At 41.2% G+C, this 15,907-nt stretch overlaps 1 protein-coding gene across 1 annotated transcript; it reads left to right on the top strand.

The window, feature by feature from the left end:
• Nucleotides 1–11,193: 11,193 nt before the first annotated feature.
• On the top strand, nt 11,194–15,315 carry syt5a (synaptotagmin Va). The gene is made up of 7 exons (XM_079177570.1): nt 11,194–11,353; nt 12,740–12,826; nt 12,966–13,133; nt 13,317–13,484; nt 13,628–13,745; nt 13,857–13,990; nt 14,124–15,315. Exons 1-7 carry the CDS (start codon nt 11,228–11,230, stop codon nt 14,331–14,333), a joined length of 1,011 nt encoding a protein of 336 aa, XP_079033696.1. The 5' UTR covers nt 11,194–11,227; the 3' UTR covers nt 14,334–15,315.
• Nucleotides 15,316–15,907: the final 592 nt, after the last annotated feature.

The raw sequence follows: 15,907 nt of genomic DNA, 5'->3' as shown, positions 1-15,907 counted from the left end.
GTCATCGTATTGCATGTAGAAATAACAAATACATTATAGGGTACATCCCAAGTCTCTTCTTCATTTCCTTGCTCCTCGCCTGAACCGGAAATTGTTCTGCGCCGCCATCTTGACGGCCGTCCCAAAACTCTTATTTCTGCTCTGAGGAGCGAAGAGGGATCTCTGAGGAGCCGTGAGCAAGGATGCACGACAGCACGCTTCCAGGAAGTGTTTTATTGGCCGACGCACCCCCTCTTTGTTGTTTTTACATCATTTATCATTATTTCCATTCGGTCGTATGGGGCTGATAATTCCTGCATGTCGGTTTTGATGCGTTATATCATCCCAAAACATGGAGCCTAATAAATGAATTCCAGTGTTCCAAAGAAAGCACAATCATATTCTGGGTTATTCAATAATGACTTCACAATCAGACTTTCAAAGAGACGCAAAATACAGAAGACAAACGCATTCCGCTGGTAGAAATTGGTCCTGTGCATATAAACGGGACACAGAACACAGTATAAATAGTCAATGCAGTTAGTTAAACAGGTAACAGGCTACAGAGATGATAACTGTCTTTATTAGTGCAAGTACAGCTCACATGTGTACAGACACAAACTCCGTCAAAAGTCTCTCCAGCTGTTAAAGCCGACTGACAGCTGATCCAGCCGTCAACAGATGTCGCTTCACGTGATGCAACTGAGGAAAGGACGTCTCATTTCCGTTAAAACATATTTTCTTGTTTCCTCTCTCCTCTTCATGGTTTCCTTGGACTAAGCCACAAGGAAATGACACAGTGGGATGGGATGTACCCATAGTAAAGCTTGTCCAAAGAAAGTCCTAAAAAAAATCACAGTATAGCATGTCGAAAAAAGTCCTAGTGTAGTATGTCGAAAACAGTTAAAGAAAATGTTGTATAGTATGTTTAAAAAGTCACAGTATCGTATGTAGAAATAAGTTATAATGTAACGTGTCGAATAAAGTCATAGTATGTTGAAAACGGTGATAAAAACGTTGTGTCATAGAAAAAAAGTCATACTATACTATGACTTCTTTTTTTCAACATAGGTAAAAGCCATTTATATCTACATGGGGAGCAAGTCCTCTTCTCTGGAGTCTGCCATGTGTCCCCACCATGTTTCTACAGCAGACAAACGTTTCACTGGCTCTATAGCAAGAGCCTTTCGTGTTTTCACGTCATCGGTATTAAACGAGCCGCGGTGCTAAATGATTAAAGACCGGGGTATTGACGAGCCCTGACATTACTGGTGCTTTCTTTTTCAGTACTTTTTGTGTTGGTGTAATTTATTATCAGTGCATAACCTCTGCTGTTTGAACCAGATGAAGTGAAGATTACTCGAGTAGACGACGGTAGTGCGATAAAACATTTGGGAGTAAAAAGCCAATATTTTATCAATACATCTACATCTGTTCAACAAGCACGAACACGTCAACAATAGGCTCAGTCCGCAGCCTTCGCTGGGTCGGTTGCTGTCCAGGGTGCTGAATGGAGCCACTATGGTCCGGGCTGCTGAAGCCTGCAGGGCTACTCAACTGAAAGCACTGAAATACTTTGAACTACTTCCAACTACTACTAACTTCTTCAAGCTCCAACCCCTGAGGGGTCTTGACTCATGGTCTCTTTTATTCAGCCTTTTTTTTTTTGGAATATGCAATCATTTTAATCATTAAACGGTCTAATTTCATCCCTATTTGTAATCTGAAATTAGACTCTGCGTCCCTCCACTGGAGGAGTCACAAGGACAGGGAGGGTGGGAGAGCAAGAACATTGTAAAATATGGAAACTTTCACATATATATAGATGGTAGCTTCTGAGTTATTATAGGACAAAAAAAGTATAGGGCAAAACTATTCCACCTGCTGCAATGCAAGTCTCTCCAATTGTAATTGAATTAACATATTAAACAGAGTGCCGAATATCTTGAAGTTGTACAAGAACATTGTAAAATCTTCTTAATGATTTTGCAAGAGATCAGATTTAAAGGGACAGTGTTGGATGAGCTGGTTCTTAAAGAGTTTTCTGCAGCGTAGGTGGGCCGTAAGTAGTTGGCAGTGAGGGATATTGTGGTAGATTAACACAGATGGGGGGGGGGGGGGGGGGGGGGGGAGAGCGAGAGGGAGTTGTGTGCAACACTTCTCATCAGTCGGTGGTGGTGGTGGATTTATCAAGAGCACATTTGGATGCAGGAAAATAAATAAAATAAAAGCCAAAAGAACCGAGAGGGACCGGCACTAAATAAGGTGAGTTGCGTTCTGTTTTCACTTTGTAATTACAGCTTATTTTAAAGTTATCACTTCATTTGTTAGAATAGCTAAACGACTTGTTTTAAAATGACTTATTCCAGACAAACTGTCAAAAGCATTAAGGTATTCAATTTACAATGAATGGAAAAAAAGGAAAGCAGGCAAGCCGTTGCATTTAATAAGATAGAAACAACTCATCTTTGGTGCTCTTACTTGAAAGTGACTTAATCATGAAAATGTTTTAATTTTCTGTAGATCCATTAAGGACTAATTTCAGCTGCAGCTTATTTCCCCTACTTTGCCTTTCTGCGTGTATTTCAGCCATAAATGTGTTAAGAAGCAGCCACGCTCCCAGGGAGCACAAGGTTAATGTCCATTTATTGGATTTGATACTTTAATGCGAATCTTTATGTCATTCTCTGTCGTTTGATTAATGCACTCTGAAGGTTCCTGCGTGAGAGAAACATTTGATTTTACGCGTAGTGGAGGATGTTTTCCAAACCTGGCAGAGATTAGTTTAAGTGGATTAAGGGAGGCTAATACACGTCTATTTACAGAATCTGTGTTCATGTGCAATCCCAATACACCTCCACAATACTGATATCTACCTCTACGGCATATATGAAGTTTTTTGACATTGTGTCCGGTAGTATAACCTTTAAATCCATCAGCTTGATGTTGGAGGGACGAGTCTAGTGTGATGTTTTTGGCGTTTTGGGCTTTTTGTACAAAGCTTCAGATCTACAGCAAACAGTAAAAGAGCCTCAGGGAAAAGTTGATCATGTTAGGAAATATACTTATTCACTTTCTTGCCAATAATGAAATAAGAAGTGTGATACCTCTCTCTCCTGCAGTGTTGCCAGATCAGATTTCAAGACACTGTAGAAGCATCACATGCGCAGTAGAAAACACATCAGCATACAAAGCTTCATCAAATAACCTAAGATAAAATGTTAGATAAATAGACTATCGCAACCTATAAGGACTGTATTCACACAACCAAATATACCAATTCTCACGTCAATGATAATGACGTCAAGGTAGGTAGGTCCTCCCTTATCACTCACAATTGAATACAACTCGTGTCAATAGAATATTTCTCAGTGGTATGAGTGAGTGGACACATGAATTTTGTATCAGTTTTACCATAAAATGACAGCTTGTTTGGTAATATTGTTTTCACAATATTTAAAAAAAAACCTGACAAACCAGCCCCCCTGATTCAGACATGAGAGTCCATCTTCTCATCCAACTCAACGATTCTTAGTTTCGGGTGATTAACATTTTTTTGTATGAATATTATATTCAATATCTGCCAATAGATCCTCCTAAATGTGACACACTCTTCCTTTAAGATATTAAAATAGCATTTTAAAAGAGGAATAATTAAAATGCTCACTCCTTGTTGGTAGGAGCCCCTCTCCTCCAAAAAAAAAACAAAAAAAAACATGCTATTTTAATTAAACCCTGTTTCAACACAAATAGGTAATTTCTCTTGTCCTGCATTATAAGATGTAATTCAGGCTACAAAGTGCATTCTGATTGCAGCAATATTATGTTAATATTGACCCTGACGTCGTTTGGGTTTAAGTCGTTTGCCTCAGAAATAAAAAATGTAAAACCTTTTGTGTTGGTCCTTTTCTTAGTCACACTGCTGATAATATAATGACTTGGCTTTGATTTAAAGTTGTCAACAAATGCCAAAGTTGCTATCGTGTGTCAGACGCCTAATGGCGCCTCGAGTTTAGTTCAGAGCCGTGAGCTCTGAGACCGACAAAATCCCTCCGCCGGCTGTTCACCTCCAATCTGTGTCATGGAGATCAGTGAGCAAAGTAACTAAGTACATTTATTAAAGTACATCACTTGAATATTTCCGTTATTTTCCTTTTTACTTCCACTCCGCTACATACACAAGGGGAAATCTGTACTTTCTACTCCACTACATTTATTTGACAGCTTTAGTTACTTGTTATTTTTAGATGAATAAATGGATAAAATAATAAGCTTTTCAAATATAACAGCATTTTAAAGACTAAACATGGTTTCCAACCTTTATGGCTTCTGACGTCAAGCTGTAGAGTTGGGGTCACATTTCAGATTTATTTTTCAGAGTTATTAACATCTCCAATAAATATATATTTTTCCCTCTAAACTTCTCCCGTGGTTTAATTTCAATTAATTAATTAATTAATTAAAAGAAATCAAAGATTACATAAAAAGTCCAAAATCTTACAAACTTGTATTTTTTCTTTTTCCTCTCCCATAAATCTTCTCACGACCACTCCCAGATATCTGGTGTCCCCGTGTGTGAAACTATTCATGAAGTGGTTTGAACGAGCTCCACCTCTGGCAGCTAAAACAGTCACATGCTGCTCACTCATTGATGCTTCAGTATATATAATTGTTGATGTCATATATAAAAATATATCAGTTAGAGGGGCCAAACCAGTACTTTATGTAGGATTTGTTATGCAGGACTTTTACTTGTTGAAGTATGTTCACATAGCGGTATTGGTACTTTTACTTACGTAAAGGAATACTTCTTCCACCACTGAGGAGATCATACCAGAGAGCCTTAAACCTTTACAATGTACCTAACAATTACACTAATTACAAATTGTTGAATTTAACCAAAGAACACACTGTTGAAGACAGTATTTCTAGTATTGAAATGACCAGAGACCTGCAAATCTTACTGGTGCCTGATTTGCTTGAGGTCACGGTAAAGTGTATTTCCCACTATTTGGCTTTTGGAGACAATGTGGGACTCGCGGTGGTTTGAGCTAAATGCTAATGCTAGCATGGCAATATGCTCTCAGCAACAATTAGCACTCAACACAAAGTGCAGCTGAGGTTTATGTGAAGGTCATTAGTTTTGTATATTATTCAACAATTTGAAAATCCACAGGTCATTATGTGCGGGCCACATAATGACCTGTGGGTCTATCTACAGAGAGAGATATTTCAATCGAGACTAAAGTGGTGGACGAACATTGCTATTCATAGAGCTGACTAGCAGCTAGCTAGCATGGCTAAAAACAGAGCAGCGGCCTACAGAGTGAACACATGGCCATGGCCGTCAGTGCTCTCTTGCTGCTTTAGGAACGACATTTTGGTTTTGCACTTCGTGATGTAAGAGATAAAGACTGTGAGATGTTGCTGAAAGCTTCCAATCAAGCTAAGATTAGCTCACTATACTGTAACGTGTTCCCAAAGGTCAGAAGTGAACATCCTAAGTGCTTTAACCAGTAAAATGTCTCTCGCTGAATATGTTTGCACCACTCTAGTCTGTGCTTTGGAGTTGGAAGATAAAAGACATCGAAGTCATTTTTCTCTTTCTTAATGTTTTCTTTTGTCAATTGACTAATAATGATGGAATTTTCATCCATAACTTATTCTCTCAGCTTTCTGTGCCGTTACATTGGAAGCGTTGGTGGTTCTTTGCCACACAATGACTGACGTTCTATTGTTGATGTGACTTTTGTTCAATATGACAGACATTGTTCTTTCCTACAGCATGTTAACATAAAGGGCTGTTGTCATATTTTGACAAACGATGTCTCTGTGGACAAGATTTCTATAGAGCTGTTTGTCCGCTACATTAGTTGTTAATCACTTTATAGACTAACCTTTGCTTTTCAGAACCTAAAAATCCTCAAAATTTGGATTCAAGCCAGTTTCTGCTATTGTTTGTGGAGCATTTTTTTTGTTTTTACCCCAGAGCAGCCCCACCACATATTGCTCCAACCTAATATCAGTCCTCTAATCTTTGGTTTCCCAAAACTAAACCAGGAGGCAAAATTGTATATTTGTTGGGAGTTCTCTCATATCAGCATGATTCCCTCATCCTGCGGTATCCGGACAGAGACGCGTATTACCTAATCAACCTGACCAGGTTTCTGACTCACTGATGTTAAGAATTTGGCAGCAGTCCAGCCTAAATCTGCTGTGGCCCAGATAACAACTGTGGTCATCATCCGGATTTTGGGGTGTTCTGAACTTCAGCTAAAATGTCATTATGCAACACACAGAGCCCCTGCAGAGACAGCAGAACGACACGGCGCTTTTATCCAAAGTACTTACAGTACCTGTGGGCTAAGACTGGCGTTATCAATTGTGCTTTCACTTTAAGTTACCTGAGGTCCCATTGGCTATTTGCATTCTTTTAACTGCATTTTATTTGGTTAATTGGCTGCTCCTCATGTATCTCATGGCTGATGGGCTTTTACAATCAGACAGTTCTGGGTGGACAACAGTGAATAGCTGTAATCAGTGGTCATGAAAATGATCAGATTGAACAATATTTCCCTCCTTATATAGATCGAAAAAGAGTACTACTACAGCTACTGAATTGAAAACAAAAAACAATCCCTCATCAGTTAAACCCTGACCCTCATGGGTGTAATTGGGAATAAAATACAAAATAAATGTACCTGCTTATCTATCTCTTCACACACTGGGGTCTCCCTCTCTAATCCTCTGCTCCTGCAGTCCAGGGAGATGAAAGGGTCAATGTAACACAGCTCGCCACCTAAATCACATCTCATTATGGAAATATGATGCGTGTGTGTACATCTGAGCGTGTCTTGATCTACTCCAGCTGTCACGAGGGAGGATGAACAACAGGCAGAGGGGGACAACAGAGGGGAGGGGTGAAGGAGAGCTGATGGCGGGATGGGCGGAGAAAAGGGGCGGAGCCGCGGGGAGGCAAACTGTCCTTAATTTGTTTAAGCCGAGGGATTTTGGGATTACCTTTGGCAATTAATCTTGTTACGTCGCTGCGCAGCGACAGAGGGATGTCTGCTGCGGGTGGGGCATATGGATGTGTGTTTAAATGTCAACAGCTGACCTCCTAACAGGGCACAATACAGATTGTATTTATTGCTTCTACCTAGGATCACAGGCAGGGAGTATTTGGCAAAAGGTAAACTTTATAAACCTTTTAACACTGCATCTTCATAAAGGTACATTCACAGTGTGACTCATTAAAAGGGTTAAACTGATATCACCTCTTTGAACATGTTTTTTTTTAAATACAACAAAGCAGGAACTAATAACTTTAATAATTCTATAAGGCAGAAGGCATTTTGACATGCCGCAGCAGGAAAAGCACAGGTGTGAATATCAATTGCTAATGTCATTAGCAACACCTGTGCTTTCCCCGCTGTGACCCGTCCAAATATGAAAGCAAATGAAATGTCCTCATGAGGGTACGCGTGTGTCTGTATGTGCGTATCCACCGGGCCTTGCTGTCACAAAGTCGGAGGGATTATTATGTGCAAGCAATGAGCTGCTGAGCTCAGGTTTTACTCTTTCTTGACACACTGCCATCATGGAAAGGAAGCAGGGAGGAAGGAAAGGTTGAGGAGGAGGAGGAGAGGAAGGAAACAACAAGGGCAGTAGGGGGATGATCAGGAGGAGGACAAATGGAGAGAGGAGGGAGAGGCGTGAGAGAGGCAGAGAAAGGTCATTCTTGTGTTTATGTAGAAGAGAAATATTGCAAATTGTAAAGCCTGAAATGAGTGCGTGGGTCTGATTTGTAGTTATGTAAAGGTCATTAAATTAATATCAGTTTTGGAGCTAACCTCATGATTCGTATTCATATCATCAGAAAAACTGCATTTCAATTTTAATATATTGCAGGTAAAAGTATAGATGTGCGCATAATAAAAATACTCAAGTAAAGTTTTACTAGAGTTTACTGAAGCTCTGTAACATACACTTCACTCGACCGGTTAGCCAACAAGCTATCCAGCCTGTGACTACAAGTTGGAGGCTGACATGAATGGTTTGTTTTTTTCCCTCTCAGCTGATCAGCATTAGCACAAAAAAGCAATGCATAGAATAACTTAAAAAAAAGACATTGAATAACTTTTTTACCAAAACGTTTGTGTAAGTAGGCTAGAGTGTGCTAAAATATGCTAACAGGCTAAAGTATTTTCTTAAGAACTGTATTCTTGACTTTACTTGTGTATTCCATTTCATGCTACATTATACTTCTTCTTGATTACATTTCCGGGGATAATATTGTACAGCTTGTTGTTCTGCAGATTGAGATTTTTCTCACACATATATGATTAGCGGTCCACTGTTACACATTAAACTACCCGGCGGTGTATAAAGCAGTTAAAATCCGGCTTCAGTGCAACATTTAATCATGGTTTGATGTTACATTTAGTTTAGTATTGCCTCAACTAAAGTAAAGGATCTCAGTGCTTTATTCACCACTGGAATTTTACACCATAATTTAAAAAAACTAAATAAAAATAAAGCAGTTGTCCTCGTTGAGAATAGTTTCTTGTTGTCTTTGTGAGATGCTTGAAACTAGAGAACGATTGGTGGGAGGGAGAAGAGTGAGAGAGGATTAAAGGGATTAAACCCAGGTCAAAGGTCAGATAGCGTGAAGTGTTTTGTGGAAGCGTCGTTTACCGTCTCAAAATTGATCTGGAGATGACTAATTCACTGACCGTTTTGTCGTTTTCTCTCCTTTGGTTTCCCACAGCAGCGATGCGGTTGGTCAGCGTGGCCGGGGGGCGGCTCCGCAGGGCGGCCGAGGAGGAGGGGAAGGAGAAGGAGCGCCCACCGCCTCCCTCGCACCACTCCAACCACCAGTTCACCAGCATGAAGAACAAGTTCTTCAATGAGATCACGCACCTGCCAAGTGAGCACACACACAACTGCACATATACAGTACATTTAAAATAAACACAAAATACAAACTAAGTTCAATTTGGTGTGTTCTCAAAGAATATGCCCTATATTGGACATATGAAATAAACAGGAAACGTGAGGTGTACTTGTGTGGCAATACTATTTCAATGTTGTTCTATAGGCTGTCAAAGATTGAAGCCAGTTCGGCAGATAAACCTGCACATCGAGAGACCCACACACACACACACACACACAAACCAATAAAAATCAATCTATAACCTACATACCATCATCTAGCCATCATGTCATCTTCGTATCATGTTTTTCATTTCTTCATTCTCTCCTCTCTCATTTCTTCATGTGACCGCTCTGCTCTTCAAGATCATAAACTCAAGAGTAAGTCCATCTCGCTTCTTGTACCATTCAAGCTTTTCCCATTTTAAAGAAACATGTCTTCTTCAAGTCTTCTACAGGTGGCAACAAAAAACAGCTCTTTACTGAGTGTTCTGCAAGAGAAGTTCAACCAAAGTTATAGAGAGTAGTGTTATGGAATTATGGAGACACATCCTTCACCAGCTAAAAAAAACAGCTTTTGTTTAGGCTCTCTTGCCAAAGGTGCGGAAGCCCACTTCTAAGAAAAGGAAAAACAAAAAAGGTTTGGAATGATAAAAATCTAAATAAAGGTCAGCTGTCAAGTTCAATGTCTAATTATGGCTGAATCATATGCAACAGTATTTATGGGAAAATACATCAGGCATACTCGCATGCATCCCTCCACAGAAAGCGTGGCTGCTCCTTCGCTGCCCGACGGAACCGGAATAAAGAAGTCGCTTCAGTGACACTGATGTGACACTTGCGGTCTAGACACAGAGTTAGATTGATCGAATGTTTGTCTTTGATATGTTAGAGTGACCATCAATTAATATTTTTATGATGACAATGTATCAAGTGAACTACAGAGAATTGACAAACAAATCTGCAGCTCCCCTCTCAGCGCTCTTGTAGCATCGTATTTCTCCTTATAGCAGACAGCTGTTTTCAACTCAAGAGCTCTATAAACCCACAGTACACTACCTGCTCAGCTCCACACAGCAGACGGATACAATTAGCTGGTGAACATATTGGAGCATTTAGCGGCTAACGAGGAGTTGGCAGAGACCAGAGTGATTCTAGATTCACAAGGTGGACAGCAACACAACTCCAAATGAATTCTGATGTTTCTCTGTATCTGCAAGATGTGTGAATGAGCAACTGTTTTCTGATACGTTCATCATGTGAACCTAAAACATGTGGCCAAAACATCACAGTTATTGCAGGTTTGAGCATCAAACAGGTCAGCCATGCTAACCTCAGCATGCTAACAGGTTCACTATGAAAATGCTAACATGCTAATGAAAAGCAGGTTCACCATGCTCACCGTCTTAGGTTAGCATGCTACTATTTCCTAACTAGCACTAAACACAAAGTACAGTTGAGGCTGATGGGAAACATTATTTGTGCAGGCATTTGGTCATAAACCAAAGTATTTGACATTTCAAAATGTATATATTTCAAAATATGCTAATCATTTAGACTGGACTAGTGATGGCCACTCAACAGTGACCAATCCATGTAGCCTTTTTAACATATTTACAACCATGGGAGGTTTTTGCATGACACCAATCTCACACTGTTTTGAAACTTTTACCTGTAAGCTGTCGGCTACAGGTGCTTAGGTTAGCACAAGAAGCTGATTGGCGTGCGAGTCAGTCACGCTGTGGCGAGAGCAAATGAAAACGTTGGAGCTGGAAGCCCCGCCTCCGGCTTTAACAGCACGAGAGAGAGTTGTGGAGAGTTTCGGCGTGGCTCCACCGCTGTAGGTTAATGTGAATGGTAACACATCCAACATGCTAACATACGATTGACTGCATTACCCAGATATCACCGGGACAAGGAACGACGAACCTTGATACGCGAAAAAAGAACAGGATGAAGCAATTACAGAAGTAATAGGCATTTGGCATATAGCCATGGTGGAATTAACTTCAGTGAAACTCCTCCTAATGCACACGTTTGATTTATTCCTTTAATAATTCTATGCATTTCAGTATTTTATACTATTTGGGAAAGTGTTTGTTCAGTATACTACAGAAGTGTTTGAAATGTTCCTTATTTTTATAAAATAAAAATGGTTTACCAAAGTTGACTTCAGTCAGTGCGCAGTCAAAATAAAAATAGAGTGTCCTCGTCACCTTTTCCACATCTGATGACTTTGCATGCCTGTCTTCTGCCAGTGCCCATGTGGGCGGTGGGAGCCATTGTGGTCGTGGTCCTCGCCCTTATCGCCTGCATGGGATTCTGCATCTACAAGAAGTGCTGCAACAAGGGAAATAAGCCCAAGAAGGTCCGTGAGAGGAAGGGAGGACGAGGGCGCAGGAAGAAGGATAAGGATGGAGAGGATGGAGACGACAAGAAGGTGAGGAAAGAATCAGAGGGGTCCTGTCCCCTGTGATCCTGAGATGTCCCATGGTAATTCTGCTACCCATGCAGTTGCAGAAGAATTCTGTTAAATATTTACTACTACACAGATTTTCTCAAGTAAGCAGAGTTTCTGTGGTTTCAGTTATTCAGCTGGTCTAAAATTCAACAGTTGAAGTTGTAAGTTATTCATAATTTAAGTTTGACTGAGTAAATTGAAGAAAAACACTGTGGGGACTACAGTAGAGTTCCCATCGTTTGTTTTAAAGGTATAGTTTGACGTGGGAAATATGCTTATTCTCCTTCCTGCAGAGAGTAAGATGAGAAGATTGATTCCACTCTCATGTTTTTAGGATAAATATGTAGCTGCAGCCAGCAGCTGGTTAGCTTAGCTTAGCACAAAATCTGTAGGGAAAAAAAAGAAAGAGACTGGATCTGTCTAAATGTAAAAAATACTGGTGCAAGTTTGTGGATTTCGTTACCTTTGGACAGAGCCAGGCTAGAGGTTTCCTCCCCCACCTCCCAGTCTTTATGCTAAGCTAAGCTAACCAGCTGCTGGCAGTAGCGTCGTATTTAATCTACGAACATGAGTGTAGCATCGATCTTCTCGTATAACTCCTGGCAAGAAAGCGAATAAGCATGTTTCTCAAAATGTTGAACTACTCCTTTAACGGCAGGTCAAAAGATGCAACTGATGCACAATGGCTGACCACACCCTCCACAGGCCAACAGATGGAGTTACCGCACTGTCCACAGCTGTTTGGCTTTTATACAGGTTGAGACTAGCAATGGACGAATTGACAGCTTAAACTGGGCACAAAAGCCAAAAGGGATGACGGAGTCACAGCTGCTGTTCCCTTTTGACCGGCAAAGCTTGTGGTAACAAGCGTCAATATAGAAAACAATGAAGTTGAAACTTGACATGTTGGATAAAATAATCTGTATCTTTTTATCTATGCTTTTACGCCTGATGTTTGTCTGTGATTATCGTGAGTATGTTCTTCACAGGATATGGGGGGGAAACCACAGAGGACCCTTAAAAGTGCCCTGGGGAGTTTTCTTGTAAACAAACAAAAGTAATAAACACTGAACCATTTGACAACAAATCTCACTCATAAAAACCTTGCTTCATATTGCTACTAGTGGCAAAACTCCACAGGGTACGTTTGAGAACAAGGCCTCTTTAAAATATTTGAAACTTTTAACCAAGTCTTTTTTTACTGTATAGTTGTATTGACTCGTTTAGAGCTGAATATATGTGCCTTTAAAGTGGGAATCGCAGTGCCCCCGCAGAGACGGCAGCATATCCCAGGAGCCTGAGTGCAAAATGTGTGAGCTTAATAACATTGTCTGTTAACCGCTAACCACGCTGCGTGTCTTCCAGGAGGGAGAGGATGGGAAGGAAGAGGAGGAGAAGGAGAACCTTGGCAAACTGGAGTACTCGCTGGACTATAGCTTCACTGATAACCAGGTACACACGCCTGCACATAGTATTTCGCAAGCATACACACACACACACACACCAATATCCAAAAACACAGAAACAAAAAGTTAAGCTCCACGTCAGGATTTGGGACTCCGGTCTAACTTATTACTACCTCCTTCTCCAGCTGATTGTCGGCATCCTCCAGGCGCAGGACCTCGCGGCCATGGACCTCAGCGGGACCTCAGATCCCTATGTCAAAGTCTACATGCTGCCGGACAAGAAGAAGAAGTTTGAGACCAAAGTCCAGCGCAAGAACCTCTGTCCCGTCTTTAATGAGACCTTCACCTTTAAGGTCTGTGCAGCGATACCGGAGAGAGAGAGAGAGAGAGAGAGAGAGACTATGTTGAACTGAAGACATTACAAGGAAACCGTTGATCACATTATTAGTATCATCTTTGACATGATCCAGCATGAACATCAACGCGTCTAAAGCACTTCAGAGTTAACCATTTGTGTCTATACTCTCCCTCTCTAGATACCCTACAATGAGTTGGGTGGTCAGACTTTGGTGCTGCAGGTGTTTGACTTTGACCGTTTCGGTAAACACGACGTCATCGGCGAGATCAAGATCGCCATGAACAGCATCGACCTCGCCCAGCCGATACAAGAATGGAAGGATCTGGTGGGAGGGGAGAAAGAGGAGGTACATGATTTTTTTTTTTGGGGGGGGGGGACAACCACTGAAACATACAATGAATTATCTAACAGTCATTACCAGTTTTTTAAAGCAATCAAAGCACTGAGCAGCGTGACAACTCATCCATGTACATGTCACGTCCCCGACAGCAAGAGAAACTGGGCGACATCTGCATCTCCCTTCGTTACGTCCCCACGGCCGGTAAGCTAACGATCAACATCATGGAAGCCAAGAACCTGAAGAAGATGGATGTTGGAGGACTGTCAGGTGAACACACACACACACACACACACACATGCTTGTGCTAAAGAAAGGTAATGGATGGCAGTTAGGGTTCTTCTGATCCACTGTCTGATGTTGTGTGTCTCTCTCTCTCAGATCCCTTTGTCAAGGTGGTGCTGCAGCACAATGGGAAGCGACTGAAGAAGAAGAAGACGACAGTCAAACAGAACACTCTGAATCCGTACTTCAATGAGAGCTTTAGCTTTGAGATCCCCTTCTCCCAGATCCAGGTTCGTACCCAACACAAGGAACACGTTCCTCCAGCACGGAAGAACGATTTCCTCCTATACCCGTCGGCCTGGACTTTGAATACACGGAGAAATGTGGTCTAACTCTCTCGTCCTCTGCTCTCTCCACGAACAGAAAATCCAGGTGGTGATCACGGTGTACGACTACGACAAGCTGGGCAGCAACGACGCCATCGGCAAGTGCTGGATGGGCTACGGCGCCTCGGGCGTCGGGCTGCGCCACTGGTCAGACATGCTGGCCAATCCCAGGCGTCCAGTGGCCCAGTGGCACGTTCTGCAGTTGGAGGAGGAGGTGGATGCTGCTCTGAAGGCCCCCATCCGCTAAACACACTCTCTCTCACGCACACACACACACACATGCACGTATGTATACACCATCATCTGCATATGAGGGGACTCCTTTCTTTTGAAACCAAACCCCTGTGTGTTTTATGAAACGACCTCTCACTTGGATCGTAATCTTGAATGTGCTTCAGTTTGTTTGTTTTTGTGAATTTTCATTTGGGGGATCTCTCTATATGACTACACGTGTGCTTTATATTTATTTATTATGTTAACATTTTGACTACAGACTAAAGAAATGTACACAAACACATAGTGTGTACTTGCATCACGCTCAAAGTGATACAGTAGGCACGGTGCGGCTAAATGTGTGTGCATTGGCTCATGCATACACTGAGTTAAATGACTCACCTGTTAATACATCAAAAGGCTACTCCAGCAATTTAGCAAAAATCAAAAGAAGGACATCCTGACAAAAACCCGTGGATACTACACCTCCCATAATGCAACTTGATTGTTTTAAAGTCTTCCTGCCTGGTGAATGTCTTAATCTTTCAAACTCAGTGTCCCTCGTTCATAATACATAATTCTGTTATGAAAACATTCTATGGTTAACTGTTTCCATCATGTGTAATAATGATGGAGTGCCCCTTTAATATTAATTATTATCATTATTTATCACCTTTATTTTGATGAGCCCACACCTTCTTTCATGTAATCAATGCCCTGGTTGTCTCAAGGTTAAAACGATCTTTTTACAGCATAGGTAGACTGTAGTATTGTCAAATACATTTTGATACTACAGTAAAGAAAATAATTGACAAACCCCACACACTCCTTCTGTTGGAGTAACTTTAAACTGCTGCCTGCAGAGCTGAGGTGTGTGTTTTCTTCTTGAAGTTCCCTCATGTGTTCCTCTTGTCTACCCTGATGACTCTCTTATCTTCCAAACCATCGAACCTCGGTTGTTCCTGTGAAGCGCATCGTATCTAGTCACGTGTTCCTACTGATTATTGGTCCGTCTCTCCGTCCGTGCTTGTGTTTGAATGAGTGGAGATCCTGTTTGGAGTGTCTGGTGAGTGCACGTATTGATGTTTGTGTGAGTGTGCGTGTTGCATATCATTTAAAAAAAAAGAAAAATGTAATGCTGTTTCGACTTTCAATACTTACAATGTGATTGTAAATAAATAGCTGAACAAATAAAGCGTTTCCAAACAATGACAGATGGTCTGACGGACGGATGGATTTGAATGGACACACGCTATGATACCCTCATGTGCCAACATGATCCTTTCATTTGCATCACACACTCAGAAAGTCTCTCTTGCATTCATACATACACACACACACATACACACACACACACACACACACACACACACACACACACACACACACACACACACCAGTAGAATCAGTTAAATGAATCATTGAGGGTTAAAGAACTAAAGAAAGATCTATTTGAACCATATGCATGACATATTATGCCTCAGAATGGGATTGTAATAATAATAATAATACAATCAGGGGTATTATTACCCGAGCACTCAGAATAACTGAACCGTTTACAATCATTTCCTGAGTGTAACTAATCCTTCACTCTGTGATTATTGCTGC

Source organism: Pholis gunnellus (assembly GCF_910591455.1).
Source record: "Pholis gunnellus genome assembly, chromosome: 17".
Classification (NCBI taxonomy): Eukaryota; Metazoa; Chordata; class Actinopteri; order Perciformes; family Pholidae; genus Pholis; species Pholis gunnellus.
Note: the sequence above shows the minus strand (reverse complement) of the source record. Positions and strands in the feature narration are given on the sequence as shown.

Excerpts from the sequence above, each read along its gene's own strand:
- syt5a (XM_079177570.1), top strand. The coding sequence starts at position 11,228 with ATGGGATTCTGCATCTACAAGAAGTGCTGCAACAAGGGAAATAAGCCC. Across the intron at positions 11,354-12,739 it reads AGGATGGAGACGACAAGAAG|GAGGGAGAGGATGGGAAGGA; the intron begins GTGAGGAAAGAA and ends CGTGTCTTCCAG. Across the intron at positions 13,134-13,316 it reads ATGAGACCTTCACCTTTAAG|ATACCCTACAATGAGTTGGG; the intron begins GTCTGTGCAGCG and ends CTCCCTCTCTAG.